The 21,042-nt window shown below is 40.9% G+C and overlaps 1 protein-coding gene across 1 annotated transcript in view; it reads left to right on the top strand.

The window, feature by feature from the left end:
* INO80C (INO80 complex subunit C) overlaps nucleotides 1-20,137 on the top strand; it is a 33,680-nt gene extending 13,543 nt beyond the window's left edge. The window contains exons 2-5 of the mRNA XM_072327738.1: nucleotides 6,853-6,963; nucleotides 9,786-9,897; nucleotides 11,589-11,656; nucleotides 15,577-20,137. Of these exons, the coding sequence (XP_072183839.1) occupies nucleotides 6,853-6,963; nucleotides 9,786-9,897; nucleotides 11,589-11,656; nucleotides 15,577-15,708 (423 nt within the window). The 3' untranslated portion in view covers nucleotides 15,709-20,137. The remainder of the gene's footprint in view (nucleotides 1-6,852; nucleotides 6,964-9,785; nucleotides 9,898-11,588; nucleotides 11,657-15,576) is intronic.
* The last annotated feature ends 905 nt before the right edge of the window (nucleotides 20,138-21,042 follow it).

Genomic DNA, 21,042 nt, shown 5'->3' with positions numbered 1-21,042 from the left:
TTTCTCAGTATCCTGCAGTACTGGGAACAAAATCTGCTGTGAATACACAAGATACTTATTTTTTCCTTTCTGGCATTCAAAGAGTTCCAAGCTGAAATCTTTTTAGTCCTGCCCCAAAATAAGCAGATGAAATAGTTTCATCATTCTGAAGGAAGAACATTCCTAAAACACTACGGTGTGCCACAGAAAAGGCAGGGGAAATTCTATCAGGCTTCATTTCAGTGTTCCATTAGGTGCAGTATTAGCTGGGATTCTCTTAAAAGCTGACATTTAGAATCTTCTCCCAGTTTTGGGAAGTCTGTTTCTATCACTGCTACTGTGATCTGGTGACATCTGTACTGTGTTTCCGCGTGGCATTTTCACTCACTGTAATTGGTTGCTGGGGAAAATACAGGTATTATCTATCTGTTCTAGAAATTGCCATTTTCTTCCCTGGCTGCGTGCCACAGCTTCATCAGGATGTCACAGAACTTAACCAAAGCTTCAAGTTCAGTCAGTTGCTACAAGTTGAATATTGCTGCTTTAAAAGTAACGTATTGCGAACTAATAATGATGATAAATAGACAAATACTAGTATTGAGGCTGAGTTAACGCAACTGTGCATGAAACAAAGAATGTCTTTGCAGTATTATGATTATGAAAATCTGCTGCCAAAAATAACTAAGTAAAAATCATTTTGACAATCCTTGAGCTTCACATACAAATGTTGGGGATAAGTGAGCTCCTCAGCAACCCAAAGTAGGTGCTTGGGGCACTATTATCAATGAGTTTGAGTGCTTCATTTAGAACCAGACCGCTCTTATCACTTATTTTTCAGCAGTGACCTACAGTCCCCTAGATATCACTGTAAGGCGATGCCAGAGAATTAGAAATGCTGAATACAGGGAAAATGGATTTCAGGGTAAAACCAAAGCAGAAAACTACAGAGACTAGTTCAGTTGCTCAACCCGGTATACTGCTAACACTAACTAAAGAATGACTTGCAGAAAACAGATAATCAACATTTCCCATACTGGTTGTCCTCCCTTAAACTAGAAGGCTCTTTTTCCAGCTCTTACAGAATTTATCTGTGCTCTTAAGTTTTGTTTTGCCAACACGTTTCAGTTTACTTTCTATTTTGAAATTCTATTTTTAAATTTTGCTGTGTGAAACAGTGACATCTAGCAAAAATGGCCACAGAAGATCACATTGTGCCTTCAGTAATGTGCAAATCGTGTTTCTTTCTAAGGGATGACATGCATGGTATGCACTGATAGGATGCTAGAAACGTACAAATTGAGGTCTTCAAAATTTGGTTCTTGTGTTTCATACCTTAAATGCTTTTTTATATATTCTGTTATATGGTTTTCATCTTCAGGGAAAAAATAAATTAACGATTCAGATGAGCACTGTCATAATAAGCTCATTCTACCTGGTATTCAGAGCTATCAGAGACACCCATCCCAAATCCCATGGTGCCGATTCCACCTGGGAATAGCCAAAACAAAGAATTCGGCTTCCATGATCTACAAGTTCTGCTTGTCCTCTCTCTAACTAAAACCAGACAGATGGAGCAAGCTTTGGAACTCATGTGAAAACCAATACATCTGCGGTAGGGAATTTGGAACAGAATATATTGAAAAAAAATTAATAGATCTACCAAAACCTAAGATTGAAACTAGTATGTGAACAGGCATCCTCCCAGTGTGAGTTTTCTCCCTGTACAGACAGTATATGCAGTAGGGTCCAAGCTAGACTCATTCCTGGGGTTTGGCTTTACTCAAAAGAAATCAATGCTAAGGTAGCAAGGCTTAGCTCAGGTCTCCTCCAGGCAAACTTTTAGGAACTGAGTATTTGCCACAGGTCTTTGCTCTTTAGACCCTCATAGGCAGGTGAAACCCTGAACTTCAGTGAGTGGCTGTCATCCACTTTTCATCTGTAATTGAATAGAGAGAGGACTGCATCCCACCCAGCTGGCATGCACTGAAAACTTGATAGTATTAGGAAAAGATTGCAAAACAGAAGGAACACTTCCCAGTATTGCTCCACTTTATCCCAGGAGGGTAACATCTGTTAATAGTGAAATATGCTGCCAACCTGTCACACTGTGGTTGTGGTTAAAATTCAGCTAAAGCACATAAACACAACTTTATGGGAGGAATAAAACTGTCCAAGTGATCCCATAAGAAGCCTTTGACCTCCTGCCTACCACCTTTCAAAGCATGCCATTCCAGTTGAGGTTGTTGTGTGTCTGGTTAATGAGGAGGCAAAGGACAGAGGGAGGTGATATGGAATCAGAATCGCTCAGGTTACAAAAGACCTTAAAGATCAAGTCCAACCACAACCTAACCATAGTACTCTAACTAACAACACTCTGCTAAATCATGTCCCTGAGCACCACATCCAAATGGATTTTAAACACATCCAGGGATGGTGACTCAACCACCTCCCCGGGGAGCCTATTCCAGTGCTTAGCAATCCCCTCTGTAAAGAAGTTTTCTCTTGATATCCAATGGGACATGGGAAGAGGTGGCAGCATGAATGCCTGTGGAAGTTGACAGTCAGGAGAAGGGTCAGTGAGAAGGGATAAATGACTGAATGTGGTGACTGATGGCATTTTTTTATTGTTAATTTGGAGTAAAACTAATGTCAGCTTCTTCAGTTGTACTACAATCACACCTTCACTTCTTTTTTTTTCAGTTAAAAAGAAAGTTTAAAAGTAATATCAAGAGTTTCAGCCCATGGTAATGCTTTCTTTCCAGCCTCACTGCAAAGCATTTGGGATTACTGTAGGGCAGAGGGTAGCAGACAGGACTGGCTGGGTAGTGAAAATATGCTGAAGAACAGCTGTGAATTTCACAGGAAGGGGAAGTTCCCCCTCATGTGACTGAGGGTTACAGCGCACATTGAGCAGTACATGTTTCCCAGTGACATGAACTTCCTCATTGCACTGATGAGACTGTGATCCCTTGATAGGATCTGAATTCATTCCTGGTTGTTTTTTTTCTGTAACATATGACAGTGAAGAATGAATGGTATCTTACAAACAAATTGACCAGGCAAACAAGCACAGCTGAGAGAGTTTTGCTCGACTTATGTTAAAGGATAAAGATTACATTTACTTTGCAGTAATTGTTCACCAAGGAATCTTCTTTCAGGCTCTAACTAATGTATTGTATTTGTCAGCATATTATTTACTTTCATGAAGGGTTTTGCAGTACAAAGGTAGGTCTGCACTGGTTAAAATTCATTTGGCATTGTAAAAGCTCAAAAAAAAAACAAACACCAAAAACCTGAAACACTAAATGATGTTTCTTAAGCTTTACATCCCAACGTTTTAAAACAGGCTGGACAACAATTTGTAGGTTATTCAGACATTTCCAGTTGGAGGCTGAAAACCTGCTGAGATTATCAGCTGGGAAGCTGCAGGCTGCACTGGATGGAGCTCTGTGCAGCAGTACGTTGTTCTGGAAACAGTGCTCCTGTTGAACTCTTTAATGCTCTTCCAGAAAGAAAAGCACATTTGCTGACTATCAATCCTCCGCAGTGCTACTGTTATAAATCAGAGCCTTCATGCAAGCAATACTGACTGAGTGAACTGGCATGCGTCTACAGTATGTCTTTTATCTCAGTTCCCTGCATTTTAACTGGGATCACAGTACTTGGGGCTTGGAGAATATGCCCTATGAGGAGAGACTGAAGGAACTGGGGCTGTTTAGTCTGGGGAAGAGGAGACTGAGGGGAGATCTTATTGCTCTCTTCCAATATCTGAAAGGTGTTTATAGTGAGAGCGGGGCAGGTCTCTTCTCACTGGTGGCAGGTGACAGGAGGAGGGGAAATGGCCTTAAGTTGTGCCAGGGTCAGTTTAGGTTGGATATCAGGCAAAACTTCTTTACAGAAAGGGTTATTAAGCACTGGAATGGGCTCCCCAGGGAGGTGGTTGAGTCACCATCCCTGGATGTGTTTAAAAACCATTTGGATGTAGTGCTCAGGGACATGATTTAGCAGAGTATTGTTAGTTATGGTACTATGGTTAGGTTGTGGTTGGACTTGATGATCTTTAAGGTCTTTTCCAACCCGAGTATTCTATGATTCTATGATTCTATGATTCCACTCAATCTTATTTGCTTCCCAGTCTGCACAAGGCTCCCAAATTGTGCTATCAATTGCAGACTGCTTTGCAGTCCTGCACACCAGCCTGCCCCTTTACCTAGGAGAGGAAACACCTCTCTCCAGTTGTCTAGAAGAGATCCCAAAGCTACTGCTCTGCTTCTGCCCCAGTGGGACTGGGAGATGACATGGATACTCATGGGGCCCAGGAAGGCAGCACCTACAGCTCCAGAGCCTGTTGCCTCTGCCACCGTGCACAAGCAAAATGCACAACCTCAGCATGAGTTATCCTGACTCTTAGTGGCACTAATACCTGAAATCCCTCAGGAGGTGGTCTGGAAAAGAAACATGTCGAATTTACATTTGTGAGTTGTCCTGTTCCTTGCTTTCCTGCCCAGCATGCCAGCAAGATTAGCACTGAACCCACTGAGAAAAACCCAGTGAGGACAGCAAGTGCAATATGTACATAGAAATTAAGCACTGAGTGTACAAGGACGCTTCTTGCCCCTTACTGTTTATCCATGTCTGTTTACTCTCTCTCAGAATGCTAGATATTGTTATGAGTCATTGTTCAAATGCTGCTTGAAACCTGTTTCACAAGCAAGGGAATATTTGGGAGTAGATCACTGAAGGGGAAAAAATGATGAAGTAATTAATCAGAAACTGCGGGATTGTATTTAAGACAGAGCAAATGGTACCAGATTAAAGGAAAAAAAAGACTTTGAAGAGCAACTGTGACTGCTCATTCCTCCAGTTACAGAATTCATACTGCTGAGGTAATTTATTCATCAAAAATAATATTGTATCTCAAGCCTTGTCTTTCTCAAGATTAACAGTGAAGTAACATTCACTGCTGAAATCCAAAGTGCTGGAAGCGTGCATTTGGAAGAACATGGAAGCCTGGAAACATTTTGTATAAAGTCACTCCGTTCAGGATTACTTAAGAGAGTATTTTCTCTGCTCACTCACGTAACACACGTTTCTAAACATCCGTTTGCGTTTCTTTTGTTTCTGTGACAGTCATTGCCTTTTGATACTGTTCTTTGCAAGGGAAGAATCAGGTTTTAGCTACAGGCTTCAGTGTTCCTCCACTGCTGTTACTATGACAGTATCCCCTGTGGTATGGGCTTAAAGAGTACCAACTGCGGTTTTGAAAACAGATCATCCCTATTCATACATTTTATTTTAATAAGATGTCAGAAACATGACTATTTTACCTGACAGCTTCTTTTCTTTGAATATGTAAGACCTCTCTTTGCTGCATTAAAGTATGTTGAGTAACTAATGTATTTCCCCAAACTAGAGTTCAGCTCGCATAGTTCCTAATCCTGTAATTACTTATGCATGTAGTTATGAATACAAACACTTCCTTTGTAATCACATGGAGAAGGACATGCTTAGTTTATAAAGGAGTCTATAAACATGAGGGAAATCAACTTTTTACAAGGCTAGTGATAGGACAAGGGGGGATGGTTTTAAACTAAAGGAGGGGAGATTTAGACTAGATGTCAAGGGGAAGTTTTTTACTGAGAGAATAATAGTGTCCTGTCCCTGGAGGTTTTTAATGCCAGGTTGGATGGGGCCCTAGGCAATCTGATCTACTACTTGATCTAGTAGCTGGCCACTTGCCTGCGGTGGGGGGGTTGGAACTGGATGATCCTTGAGGTCCCTTCCAAGCCAAGCCATTCTATGATTCTATGCTGGTTCAAGGACCTTGCTACATAGTCCCAAATTCTAGGGATACTCCCATAGTCACTAATAATAATGATCCTTCTTTTTTTCCTCCTACTTAAGACTGTCTAATAACACAGAAAGTTTTGCAGTGTAGATTCTCATGGAAGAAATTTTTCTGTTATAAAGGTAAAAGAAACATTTTAAACATTCATTCAGTAAATCCTGATTTAGCTTTTAGTGAAGCTTTTTGTTTGTCAAGACAAAATAATCAAAGTTTTAAATCCTATTGGTTGAACTACTGACTCCATGGCAAAATTCTCATTGGCTTCAATACAGATAGGGATTTCACTAACACATTTAAGTATGTAGAGTGAGCAGGTTCTGACTAGCATAGAGTTGTAGGGCGCACATAGAAGAACAACACAGAATCAGCCATGTACAGATATCACAGGTCGGTTGGACAGTCACACAACTTTCTTTGCTTTCCAATCACACACATTCCCCCACTGCTCTTCCTGCTGAATAAATAAACCACAAAGAATAGCCTAGAGAACACCTGCCAGTATCCGTGTAGCTTTTGGGAGGTTTGCTTATAAAAATAATACACATAATAAAATGTCTTTTTTTCCCTTCAATCCTTGTGCAAGCATGACCGAAGTCAAGGATGCAGAATAAACCGATTCTTCAGTTATTCTTTAGAACACTGAAAAGAAGCAGCTTGTTATACATTTTATAGTCTTTGTTACTATCAGTGCTTTAATACCAAACACTCTGAAACAACCAAGTAGCTTGGGCTACTTCTGGTTTCACATTCTGTCTTGCACTTCATAGAGATGGCTTTCATTAATACTGAAATCAAACCAATGCTGGTTTTAGTCAGTAGCCTTTGGCCACTCTATTCCTTTTCTCCCCTTTATATGTCATTGTAAGCTACTTGACAAATGTTGTGTCGTACTGCTGTCACTGCCATGCAGCATCTTTAAAAGATTCAAAAGAAAGGCTGAACAGAACAGGGTAATAAAGTAGAAGTGCAGTCTTTGGTTGAACTTGCTTGCAGTAACAAGCAGTAAGCCTGAGTTCTTTTTTCAGAGTGCAGGTGGAGAGGTCATGAATGAAAATAAATTTCTCAACACGGACTCCAGCACAGGATCAGTGGAAACAGCCGTCAAGCCGTTACCATTTAAAGATCCAAACTTCATTGTAAGTATATGAACAGTTTGAGATTCTAAACTCTTCAAATAAAACCCTGCCTGTTTTTCTGTTTAACCACTTTGCTAATGTAAATATTAAGAAAGTCAGCTTAACAGCCAAATAAAAGATGGGCAGTTCTTTAGTAACTCACCTGAAGTCTGTGCCACATTATAGTCTGAAGTGCACATCATATTAGGACATGAAAGGGGCACTCTTTCAGAGGGAGAACTCTGGAACAAAACTTGCTAGATCAGGGTAGGTGCAGAAGTCTTATGGTGCAGTATCTCACAAACTAGCAGAACTAGAAGGCACTGTTCATACCACTGTACATGCAGAAATCCCAACTCCTATTTCCTAACTAGGGGAAGCTGCAAAATAATTGAACTAAAAGTCAGCCACATAGTCATTAGCGGCTGGCATTTTGCTCCTCTCCTAGTCCCTGAAACTGTGACAGACCCGTGGTGTCTGCGCTTGCAGTAATTGCTAGATTTAGAAGCAAACGCTGTGTGCTCCCCAGAAGCCTCGCCTTCCGGCATTCAGAAGTTGCATGAACCCTGACAGCTGATGAAATACAGTCTGCTAAAACAATGTGAGATTTAAATTGGGGGAGAAGTTGAAAGAAGGCTAGAGCTAGTCATGCTATCACTGCTGGGTTTGTTTTTAATATCTTGCTCTGCCAGGGCCAACTCATTGGCACACTGTACTAATGCTTTCTAGGCAAGCAAACTTCTCAGACTGCTGGTCTTAAGCCAGTGCTTCGAAAGTAGGATTTTATCCCAGATTTAATTTTGTATGAATAAGAGGCAATATCCCTCAGCATAAAACCTGAGTAATCAGGCTTCACACTGCTCACTAAGCGAGGGTTTGGCAGGGGGTGTAAAATTCATCTCTGACTTGCAAGTTGCTATGTGCCTGCTTTACAGACTTCTGTCACAAGAAGAGCAGTCAAAGAAACAACTGCATACTTGGCTCGTGCTAATTCTCCAGTGAGCACTAGCGTCTCTGGGAAACTGGGTTTAGTGGAAAAGCTCCATTTGTGCCCAGGAGCACTCCATGTAGCTTCTCTGTAGGATTTAAATTGCCTTAAGGCATGCTGAGCCTTCATTTCTTAGAGGGTCATCCCTGTTTCCAAAGAGGCAATACAGAAGTTTGCGTACTTGAATCTGTAATGAATGTATGAGGCCTTTAACAGCTGCTTCAGCAATGATAGGCAGTTATAATAAAAACGTCATTATCCTGAATGTAGTCAATAATTTGAGAAGAAATGTATTGAGGTTTAACTAGCTTTTTGTCTGTGTGAACTAGTAAGGACAATTTGGGTGACTTTCTTCCAGCCCAGTTTACCTTAAACGAAACAAAATGAGACAAATGTCATGCATCTCTTAACGTGCTTGCTTTTTATTGGCCTCAGCCATACCCCTAAACAGGTGTTACACAGAAACATGATAGAGATTACTCTGCAAACACTGAACTTCTGGCTAACTGTTCAGAGAACAATGCCTCCCTTTTTTCATTGTGGATGAGAGAGAGACTCAGACCAGTAGCAAAACTTTGTGTGTGATTGTGGCCTGCTAACATTGGGTGGATGCTTCCTCTGAGCTTCACTGGGCTTCAGAGCAGCCCCCAAGGGCCAGCTTTGGATATACCAGATTGCTGAAAAATAATGGCTGTGCAGTGATTGGGAGGAAAATTCTTGTAATGAACTTGAATTAGGAACTTGCTGGTATATCTGTTTCCATCTCATATTGCAGCAGTCTCTGTTTTCAGTGGCTGCTACTAAGGTGTTACTCTCAGAGCAACGCTTTGCACATACTTTCTGTAGTGGATGTGCATTGCCAACACAGATACATCAACAGCTCATGAACATTTTTTCTGAATATATCTTAGGTCTATGGAAAACTGCTTTCTCACTGAATCCTTTCTGCTATGGTTCTCAGCAATTCAGCAGCCTAATTTATAAACTAATCACAGCAGGAGCACTTTAGCAGAGAGAACTTTGCTGAGTTTTGATGAGACTGAGGTGGCAGGTAGTAATTATTATCAGCGATAACTACAACTCCCCAGTTCTGAGAACAGTTTCTGTTCTGAAGTAGAGCTGTAAATCTATGTCCTTTGATCATTTAGAAGAAGTACAGTAATATTGTGCATCTTCTGTCTCTGGAGGGGCATAAATAAATTACTTCGTATTCCATTTAATAAGTGAAACCAGCACTATAGCACCAGCAGCAAGCTTTCCGCAAGCAGAGCTTTCAAAATGCAAAATTGTCTCGGCAGCCAGTATTCCATTTATTACTCCTTTTCTATCCCTCCATCATTTGAAAGAAAAACAAAATTTCCAGAAAGCTTCCCATAGCATTCATTACATTTTGCAAGCTCAGTTATGTTTTCTATAGTCGCGGATTACTGAAACAAGCGAGAGCTGCACCTGTACTGTGCCATGAAAAAGGGAGAGACAATTTAGCCGTGTAATCACAATTTCAGACACAACTTCATAGTATGAGTTCTAGTATGGTGGGCATTGCATACAGAATCCTGTAATCTCAGGCTAAACCTAACCACATTGATTTTCTCTTTCCATGTAAAAAGCAGACTTTCATTTCCCTCAGTTAATCCTAAACATATAGTAGCTTTGACACGGTCCAGAAAGTTTTTGTTTTTCTTGCAACTAAGATTAAAGGGTACATTATGGTAGTCTGCTGATGAAATAAGTGAGAATAGCAAACGGTTTGTGGCAGGATGAGACGTATCTAAAAGACTATGAAGTAGAAGTATCGTGCTCTGAAATGGTATTCTTTATTTCTTTTCTCTGAACATCTTATTTTTAATTCTAGCACTCCAGCATTGGTGGAGCAGCAGCTGGCAAGAAGAACAGAACTTGGAAGAACCTAAAACAAATTCTTGCTTCTGAAAGGGCATTGCCATGGCAACTAAATGATCCTAGCTGTAAGCTGCTTAGATGCTTTGCATGTATTTATAAATAATAAAATCCACACAAATAACTTTTTAAAAAATGAACCTGAACTATTTCATCAGTGAATGCACTGTCCTGCTTGAATGGGGTCCATTTCAGACTAGCCCGATCACACCAGCACCAAGGAAAAAGTAAGGGGACACAAATGATTTGGAGCGTTGTGAAGAAGTTTGGCTACATTTGGGGAGGGAGTTCTAGGAGAGAAGTGCATTTATCAGAGCCAGGTTAGAAACTTCTTCCCATTTAATTTTTGTCAGTTCTTCACTGCTGAGAAGCTGCTTGTATGTCTCACGAAGGTGCATCTGCACACAAGTAGCTGCTGCTTCATTAGCTCTGTCAGAGCTATTTTCAAGTGAGATTCTGCTAGCCACATACCTGTGGTAGCCAAGTCCTCAGCCCAAGTTTTCTATCCAGCTCCTTCTATCCAGATTCTTGGGAGACTTAAGTCCTACATCCCCTACTTAGTTCAGCACAGTTCAGTCAACACTATTAGCACTCCAGATTACAGCCAGCTTGTGTAAAACCACAGGAGCAGAATTACAGTGCTGCTTTTAATCACAATGTACTTCAAGACGAGTTGTAAGGTATAGGATACTATTGAACTTAGCTATAGGTAGAGTTTGTTCCTCAGATTTCATTTAAGCAACTAGAATCGGGCATGCTTTAACCAAAAATGACTTGCCATTTTTTTAAGTGTTTTAGATGCAACTGTTATAGAAGAGTGTAGCTACTGTGTGTTCCTGCCTATTGTAGCCCACAGACTGCTGATTTCTATTAGTTGTTATTTGCAACAGTAAATTTAAAGGCTTTTTTAAGAGGGTGGCAAAAGAAATTCACTTGCATGTTTAAGAACAACTGTCTGTAGCATTAATGTCGTCTGAATTATGGGACTATGATTTGATATGGATGGAGAGTTTCAATTTATCATAGCAGCCGAATGAGATGCAAAGGAGTTCAGGAAGGAGTAGAGAAATGAGCCAGGTACAAGATAGTTTTGTAAACATTGAAAATCAGCGATCTAACTACTTAGCCATGCCAGTCATATCTTAAACAGTCATATCTCATAAATGAATGAGACTTGGTATCTAAAGGGCATCAGAGAACAGCAATTTCCATCAGTTAATTTAAACATTCAGACAATTTTCTAGGTCATTGACTGGGCTTAAAGTGGTACATGCTTAAAGATTTAACTGATTTAAAAGATTATGTTGCTTCTCTGGATTATAGCATTTCAGAGCTACAATCTTGAGTAATGTTTCATGGTCTTAACATACAGCATGTGTGCAGTAATGGCTATCTGCTATTCTCTGCAACTAACTGACTGCAAGGGAATTCGTTCAGACTTGGAGGAGATGAGCACGTTTTAAATAGCCGTACTGCATTTTCCCTTCTGCAGAAAAAAAGGAAAAATGGAACAGAATGGAGTTCTGTGCACTGATCTCTCGGATTACTGAAGTGAGCAGAATCAGGCTGTTCCTTACAGCACTATCAGACTGAATGTTTTCAGAGGTGATTCTGCTTCACAGTCCTTTGCCTCAGTGCTACTTTAACAGAGACCTGAAATCAAACCCAGTGTTTTAAATAGTCGTTTCCTCTTTATATTCTGGATTTTCTTTGTAAAATTTATGTAGTACACTGAATTTATCCTTTTGTTTCCCTCTAGATTTTAATATTGATGCTCCTCCATCCTTTAAGCCTGCAAAGAAATATTCAGACATTTCAGGACTTCCAGTAAGTACTTCATTTTTTCCTCTTCAAAACTGGCATTTCATTTTCCACAATTAAATAAACTGGTACATGCCTTTGCAAGAAATGTACATGCTAAGACCGCTGTTCTGTCTTGTGCTTAATAATTGTCCTGTGATTTAGGGCCAAACCCCAAATACTATCCCTGCATCTCCAAGTCCTCAGGATCTCAACAGATGCCAGGGCAGCTTAAACACCTCATCCTGCCAGCTGGCTCCTATCACACCACTTCCCAGCTGTGGAGTCTGCACCGGTCCCCATCACTCTCAACTCTGCTTTGTTACAGTGAAAGCCGGCGGCCCATAGTCTGCATGACTTTAATTTTGCCAGGCTTTAAGCACAACGCCCTGAAACTTTCCATGCTCAGCGTTTCCCTGAGTCTGGATTCTTTCATTGTATCTTTTTGGGAGATTATCAGAAAGATGGTTAAGCGACCTCCAAGAACAAGATTATGCAAAATTAAATTGCTCTTCCCAGGTTAGAAAAAAAAATGTTACTTGGCCAATGCTCAGATTCAGATCTCTTCAGTAACTGATTATGCAGAAGCCTATGCATTTATTACAACAGAAAAGAATAGGAAGGTTGCATTTAGGACTATAGAAAGTATTAAGTAATGGTTATACCAAATAGCTACAACAACGAGAACTCTGTAACTTCAAATAGCCTTAGACAGATTCTTCGGGTCCCTTCCCTCAGTTGAATCCATTGGGTGCTATCTCACCTCACAGAGATGATGTTACCTCATAGGGATGCCTGTAAATGGTATGTTGACGTAGGTTAACACTAAAAAGCTCCTCAGAAAGTTAACAGTTCTGTCTTCAGAGTGAGAGCTGAGCAATGTGCGTTAGCCAGGAATATTCACTGTATGGCATCAGTGCAGATAAAACGAAGGATTAAACATATTCTCACTAAGAGGGCACCTTGCGTTCCCTGCACCGAATTGGATGAAAGTCCCTGTTGGGAAAACAGTGGGTGAGCATTTAATTAAGAACTGCCTGAGAGTGGATACACAGAGCAGGGGACCAAAGAACAGCTGTAGAGCCAACGGTAATCCTGTACATCCTAACATTTGGGTTTTTGATTTGACAACATCTATCATCTTTGACTTTTTCAAGTAACACATTTAGAAAAGCCTCCTAGGAGGTGGCATGTTCTCAGCTGTGCCTCAAAGCATGATTTGGAAGTGAAATGAGTTGCTTGGATCGAGGCTGGTAACCCAGTATTCAAGAGGAAATCGGAAAGCAAGATCTTCCTCTCTTTTCTCTACTCTCCCCTTAGAGTCGCTTTGCAAGTGGCATTCATGACAGGTGCTGTTAAAGCTGATACAACACCTCTGCTGGGCTTCAGTGGGGCAGAAGGCATAAAAGATTAAGTCCTTGTCTGCCCCATGTCCAAGGAACCAACCAGCTCTTCCCAGCGCCAGCCTTTGATGTGTTGCATAGTCAGTCATTGCAGCTACAGCAACATGATGGTGCAGGTGTAAGTGAAGTCTGTCCCTGCCAGCTAAGAAGCAGGCTGGCCACTGGAAGCAGACTTCTACTCCCCAGCTTTTCTTTACTATCTCTTCTTTTCCATCAGTGGCCTACACACTGTTCTATATTAACTATTCTAGTTTAGTGTAAATAGTCTCCATTCTCTAATATTCCACTCAGTCTCCTGTACTGAGAAAGAAACTGAGACAGCGTGTCTTCTGAATTGCTGAGCCAGAAATGCTGCCTAAGAAACTCTACATTTGTTTTAAAGATTCCTGCTAGGAAGAGATGTGGAGTAATAGAATATCTTAGAAATCTAGTGTAAGAAAAATGTCCTGATATTTACTATTTCAAATCTGAAAGCCTTTGTGTAAGGAGGTATTTTGTATGGGAATGCTGGATTCCCCGCAGAGAAAAAAATAAATAAAATAAATTCCTTAGCATTGCTCATTTAGGGAAGAATTAAATGGTCTAGCAGGTACAAAAAGAAAAAAAAGAAAGAGAAGTGCATTAAAACACTCTCATCAGTATATCTGCAGTTATATTAACTGCCACAATTAAATTCTATTGATTCTCTTCTCTTTCTGTGCGTAACACAAATGGAATTAAATTCACCATTGGTCTAAGCAGAGCAGCCAATTTATCTTTGTAAAGCAGCCTAGAACTCAAAAGTTATTATCTAATATATTGACACTGCAAAATAGAACTATTTCCAAAGTTGCAAGATAAGTTTTTAGCAATATTAACGTGCAAAACAAAGTAATTTAATGCAAAGCATCAAAACTTCAAAATTTGAATCTCTCTTCCTTTCTACTATAGAAACAGGTCAAGATTATTTATTGCATCTGAAGAGCATGTATTTGCAGTCTTTGACTTAGCTCTGAAGTACAGCAGAGTTCTTCCTTGGCAAAATCCTCTTACTTCACTTCCCTACTGTCTTGTAGCATTTGCTAAAGCTTTAGCTGAAGTTAGTGACACTCGCTGTATGGTAGTTGTCATACCACACATACCGCATGTTAACATGTGCAAGCAGTACAACACAATATGAAGTATAAGAATGGTGAAGAAGTGCCATAATTTTAACATTGGTTGATGTGCAGCACAAATTGCAGATGTATTTCGACCAGTTTATTACAGAGCCTTGCACTCTGGAGAAGCAGTTTGCTTGCTTAGCTTTTCTTTAGATTCCTAAGGCCAAATTTACAATGTGAAAAAAAAAAAAAAAAAAAGTAAATTAACACCTGGAATAGCCATAAAGTTACCACCAGGGATAAATTTAGTCCTAATGTCCTAACTTTGCCATTTGTCTGGAAATGAATTGATGGCTTGCCTGCTAGCTGCCTACGTTTAATTAACCTTATAGCATTTCTTTGTAAAGAGACATGCTACAAATAACACCTCATTTTCTGCTAAGCCTTATCAGGCCAGACGATTACGTGGATTGTTCCACGCTCAACATATCCTTTCCAACGTAAAATTGGTGGAAGGCTCCGTGCTTTAGCACTGTAACACTTTGTACCTTCCTGGCCTTCTCTGCTCCAGTAGCAGCGTCTCAAGAGATTTCAGCTGCCGGCACCTTACAGTCAACTCCCATTGAGGAAAGGTGCACAGGACACTTGCAGGGCCTTGGCAGGCACTTTGAAATATAATGGTAACATCTTGGAGGCTGAAGGTGGAGAGGAGGCTACGCTGAAACCTACCATCTTCCAGCCCGTTTTCATGTGCTGCCATGAACTCATAGGAGCTCAGGGTTTCTGTAGTGACAGGGAAGGGGAGAGGATGGAATGAGATTGGCACTGCTCCCAGGCACTCAAAACCCAAATGCAGCAGAGGATGTGAGCCTAGCCCAGGGCTAGCTGGCCAGGCTCTATCCTGAAAGCAGACATCTGCAGCAAAGCGAAGTGTGGAGTTCAAATTTCTTATCAGTTCAGTCACAGTACCATAAGCTGAGACTCCCTTGCTTTAGCAACCACTTTAAAGTAAATTAAAAGCTAAGTTGTACAGAGGAAGAGAAAAATCAGTCCAAAGCTATCCGTGCACCCATAATTCAGCCTCTTTGTTGGGTAATTTGTTGGCAGCAGCCTGATTGTTTGGAGAGCTGCCTTGGGAGAAACTGCACAAGGCACAGAGTTGCTAGGGTGAGTTTAGAGAGTTGGGGAATTTCTCTTGCAGTTGTTTTGGATGAGGCTGTTCTAACCCTCTGTGATGTTTAATGCATTTCTAATGTGATTTTCTAGGGGTTAGTTAACTCCTCATGAATTCTGACACGAGGAAGAAGAAAACATACAAACTTTTGGTCACATGCTAAGATAGCAGTGCTATTACTAAAAGAAGAAAGTCAGTAATTTCCGGTCTCATAATTATGTGTTTCATTAGAGTATTTTGATTTGAGATTTTATCTGAATAGTATCTTCTCCACTGTTTCTTTTGCAGGCAAATTACACAGATCCCCAGAGCAAGCTGAGATTTAGTACTATCGAAGAATTTGCCTATATTCGGATGCTCCCTTCAGATGTGGTTACAGGATACCTGGCTTTAAGGAAAGCAACCAGCATTGTTTCCTGAAAAGACCAAATACTGTTGTGTGTCACCCCCAAATGGTGCCGGGTTTGAGAATTATGACAGACTGCCTGCAGGACTCCATTGATATTTACATCTGGAAGTTGTTGATGACACATGGATTTGAATGAACATGTGGATTTAATTCTGACAAATACTTACATTTGTTACTTTTCCAATTCGTAAGCAATTTGGTTTGGTGGCCAAGATAACTTAAGACCTTAAGGACATGGATCAGCACCATAATGTCCAAGTTATATTAATTTCTTTAGAGACAGGATTTCATTCCCACTCTATATATTTAAGGACTGATCTGGCTCAGAAGAATAAACAGCCAGTTAAATAAGGGAAAAAGTTCCAAGACATCCCAGCTTTCAAGACCTGCCTTGCAGATGTGCTCTAAATTTGGCTATGAAAAAGCTTGTCCCACCTGTAAAAATCCAAGTTAACATACCAGTTAAGTGCTGCATTTGAGATGAATGCTTATGGTACAGAGCACTGTGAACAGCTTCACACAAATATTTGCATTGAAGAACGGTCAGCGTACATAAAGGTGGACTCAAACTCATTTTAAAATACCTTAATGAGTCGATATAATGGACTCAAGCCACATCACCAGGAAACTTAGTTGTGACACTTGGTAATTTTTGAGCGCTTCCTTCCACAACTCAATTATTCTGCCTCTGCTAGTTAGTTCATTATTATTACTAATTAGTACAGAGAAAGTACTTATTTCCCAGACTTTTTAAGGAAAGGATGCTGTAAGAGCAGGAATTGCTCTGACCAGTGGCATTTTGGCACCCAGATGGTCTTCAGCAAGGTAGGACCTCCTAGATGAGGGCACTGACCTTTGCACTCTGAAGTAACAGGAGAGTATGCGAGAGCAACTGAAAGTTGTCTCCAGAGAAAGGAGAAGGAAGGAGGGCTCAGAATCTTGCTGGGATTGACAGGTACTTGCTGACATCAGAAACAATCATGATTTTCTGAAACTAAGCTTGAGGGGGAAGTGGGCAGTCCTCACTTCATCCAGGTTCCATCATGGACATTGTGACATTATGCAAGTCCCATCTTTGAGGGCACAAGGAGCACGCAGTGGGGGCTCAGACATTTAGACTTAATGTCTAAACTGCATCTTCCAGGCACATTTCTATAGCAATGGTAGTTTTTGGAACAGACATTTTCTCGTTGTAAGAATAAGTAACGCTAGTTTAATCTCAACTCTAAAACAGGAAAAATCGCTTAACAATGGGTTACATTGTTCAATGAACGTATGTGGGACTCGGTCCTTGTTTTTTGTGATCTAATATTTACAAAAACAAAGTAATTTGAAAAGTCTTTGACATGCTTACAATAGATCCATCAAAGATCTGGGTACCAGATAATGCTGCAACTGTATCACAGAACAAAAAATAATAGGACAGGATATCTCTCTTCATGCCGGTAGGCATCCAAGCCGCATTCTCTTTGCATTTGAGTTTTATAATGGCTATTTTAACAGAAGATAAGTTTATCAGATAAGCTTAACATTGATATTGAAAGCAAACATAGAACTGCTCTAAGATCACTTCTGCTTTAAGTAAACAGACACTAGCTTAGAAAATGAGATTTCACCAGCTTGTTCTCTCCCACAAGTATTTTCAACATTCTTTGGGAATGACTGTTGAGAAGCACAGGCTCCCTCCCTATCAGAAGTGTTTCTGGCACTCCTGCACTGGATGCAGAATCGTTTACTCTTCTCAGCTAATTTCTACTGAACGGTTTTTATGCAGCCCATTTTCAAAACTAAAGCGTCTTGATGAATCAGCTTTAGAAAAGTAAATGTGGCTTAGGTTTGGCAAAAAACATTACCAACCCCACACTGCTTTCTAGCCATGCCATGGCTCCTGGGTTCCCTTCTCATTCCTAGTTTTTAACTTCGTTTGATGCAGACCCTCTTGGTATGCAGCACTCCGCTTAGTAGGCTGTGCAGTATTCGTCGAAAGACACTGAAACCACACAGTTTTACACTGATCAACAGCGGTTTACTATGTGCAGCAGTTAAAATGTATTTGTTTTAAGCAGGAAGCTGAGAACAGAAAAGATCTAGCAGCCAATGTGTTGATCAGTCCATCTAAGTTCTTTTGGGGAACAGTTTTTAGGCTGCTACTTGTATCAGTGCCTTCTGTGAGAGAACTGCGCAACAGCAGCATTGCTGTACAGAGCAGAAAACGTGGATAAGTGCAGAGCTACTCAGAGTATTTTTAAAGTATGTGTTATTGTCAGCCTCAGAAGAACTGAAAATCAGGAAGTGCATTTATATTTAAAAGTAATTCCAGGACATAAATAAAAGAAGCTGAATGCAAATTGCAGAGCAGACTAAAGAAGGGCATTTAAAAAGACAAGCAGTGTCTAATACCATTTCAGACTTCAGGAAAATCTGTTTTGACAAATAGTGCTGTCACATACGCAAAGTGGAAAAGTCAGCGGTCACAGCGATGCCCAGTCTGTTGATATACAGGTGTTAATGCCTACAGATATCACCTGGGTATGCTACATACTACAGACACAGATGACTTCAGCCTGAAGCTTGTGGGGTAGTGATACTGGTGGCAACGTATCCAGAGGGAAGGCGTGTGCTGCAGACAGCTGAGAGCAGCAGCTTTCCCAGCAGCCGTGGCTGCTGCCTCCACCCTTCCCACCCCTTTCCAGATGGAAGAGCAGGATTGCCTTAGCTCCTTCCTTGCTGCTTCCCTGCTAGGTTGTACAGCACTTCTGTGCTCCTTGAAAGCTCCCTGCCTCTGCCTTTTCCACTGCCTTAGCCCCACATCCTGGAGACCACCGAAGTGCAATTTAAAAAGGTACTGCTCATTTTGGAGCCTGCCATCTCACTGTCATATATTTCCATTTCCTCCTATGGCAGCATTCTGGATCCCCACAGAATTGCTACATATGGTCTTCCATAGATAAGAGTAGCAGGTGTGTGCTGGGAGATGTGCCTTCATCTTTTCTGACAGAGACCAGTAAGTATCAAAGCTCTTACAGCACAAGGAGACTGAAATAAGTGTAAAGGAGAGGACTCAGTGCTGGTTAGAATCATAGAATCACCAAGGTTGGAAAAGACCTAAAAGATCATCCAGTCCAACTGTTCACCTATTACCAATAGCTCCCACTAAACCATGTCCCTCAACACAACATCCAGTCTTTCCTTGAACACTCCCAGGGTTGGTGACTCTACCACCTCCCTGCGTGGTCCATTCCAGTTAGGCCACACCTTGGGTTCCATGTTCAGTTTTGGACCCCTCACTACAAGAAAGACACTGAGGCCGTGGAATGTGTCTTGAGAAGGGCAACAAAGCTGGTGAGGGGTCTGGAGCACAAGTCTTATGAGGAGCAGCTGAGGGAACTGGGATTGTTCAGCCTGGAGAAGAGAAGGCTCTAGGGAGACTTCATTGCTCTTTAGAATTGTCTGAAAGGACGCTGTGGTGAGGGGCTATTTACCCTCTTCTCCCAGGTAACGGTGATAGGTTGAAAGGTAATGGCCTTCAGTTGTGCCAGAACCTCAGGGGAGGTTCTGTTTAGATATTTGGAAAAACTACTTCTCTGAAAGAGTGATGAGATATTGGAACAGGCTGCCCAGGGAGGTGGTGGAGTCACCATCCCTGGAGATGTTCAAGGACTGTGTGTGGATGTGGCACTGAAGGACATGGTCATTGGGCATGGTGGGTGTGGGTTGGTGGTTGGACTGGATGATCTTAGTGGTCTTTCCCAACTTCAATGATTCTGTGACTTCTTAGTAGTGAAAAATATCAAAGTAAAATTGAACTAGAAATTAGGAAAGAAGCTCAAACTCACTGCATACTTATATGTGTGTATATATATATATATATATATTTATTTTTTATTTTTTCCTGAAGATGTAAGATAGTAAATTAACCCATCAGTAATTTACTGCTATCAAACTTCAAATTGCCTCTAATGTATGTGGTTTACATACCCAGACAGAACAGCACCTAGCTTTTCCATTCTGAAGCACTTCAGGGAAGAAGACTTACAGATGATTTAGGTTCCGGGAACAAAAAAAAAAACAAAACATAAAAACAACTGAGGACTGACTTTGTGCTCTGTTAACCAAGAACAGTCAAGCGGTATACTGCATTACTTCTGAACAGTTCAGTCACCCCAGGATGATGATACATCTATTATTAGAATAGAAGAAATGCATTATCTCCCTCATTTTTGTGTGTGTGTCGCAATTACAAACCGCTTTTTCTCTTCTGGGTGGGTGGGATTTAACAGGGTAATACATCTTCATGTAATAAAGCACTGAAGTCCATTCGATACCCACAAGTGTTGCTTGGCTTGGTTTTCTATTATCTGAAAAGCTGTACTGAATGCAGTCCTTTCAGTTGATTACACTATTGTAAATCACAGCCTACAGACAGCAATAGCAATAATATCTTGGGAGATCTAATAATAATAATAACTAACTGTTTAAACTACTGCTAAGCGTGGCTTGTATAGCTGCATACTTTTTAAGACCCCTGAGGTCACATGTATTAAATACAGAACGGCATTTTCTCTGACGCTGTAACCTAAAATCAATAATTGGTACATAAAACCTGAAGTAACAGCAGACTAGATAATAAGTTGGTTTGGGCACTGGGTGCGTTCACTGTTTGCAAACACATTCTCTGGGCATTCTCTCCTGCCAGCTGCTTGTGAGTGCTGTGCCTGTCACTTGGCTGCGGTATGTCCCGCCAGCTGTAGTAGGTTCATGGGCTATCTGAAGCCTTCTCCTGTGTCACAAATCTCACATGCAAAAATTACTCTTATCTCAAGTGAAGAAATTGTTTACAAGATGCCACACGTGTTGCACATGCCAACAGTGACCCTTTTCTTTCTAAGCCTCGGATCCAAAGCAGAGTTTTCATCAAAGCAGAAAAGTACCCTATATGTAGAAACTTAATGTTTCAATGTAGATCACACACAAGAAAGTTCTTAACATAATAAAACTTTGGAATTCTTCAAGACTGCTTCCTACCCTTTAATGGGAGCATTGAGTAACAGGGAACGTCTGAATTTTGGCTGTGATCCCATCCATATTCTAAGGGACAGCGGTTTTCCTGCACTCTTGATTCACTTCTCCCTCCCTGGAGGTGGAGGTCATCACACAAATACACACACAGCCTGAGTACCGCGCATCAGCTCACTACGTGCATTGAGAAGACAGAGGGCACAGAATTAAGCATCTTTTAATATACTGCTCTGTTGGCCCAAATCCTTTCATGTCTTCCAGAATAACTAACCTGGGTGCTGGTAATCCCCACATGCTCACAAAAGAGGGGAAAGGAGGGGCCCCAT

The sequence above is a fragment of the Excalfactoria chinensis genome, chromosome 2 (genome assembly GCF_039878825.1).
Source record: "Excalfactoria chinensis isolate bCotChi1 chromosome 2, bCotChi1.hap2, whole genome shotgun sequence".
In the NCBI taxonomy this organism is placed as follows: Eukaryota; Metazoa; Chordata; class Aves; order Galliformes; family Phasianidae; genus Excalfactoria; species Excalfactoria chinensis.
Note: the sequence above shows the minus strand (reverse complement) of the source record. Positions and strands in the feature narration are given on the sequence as shown.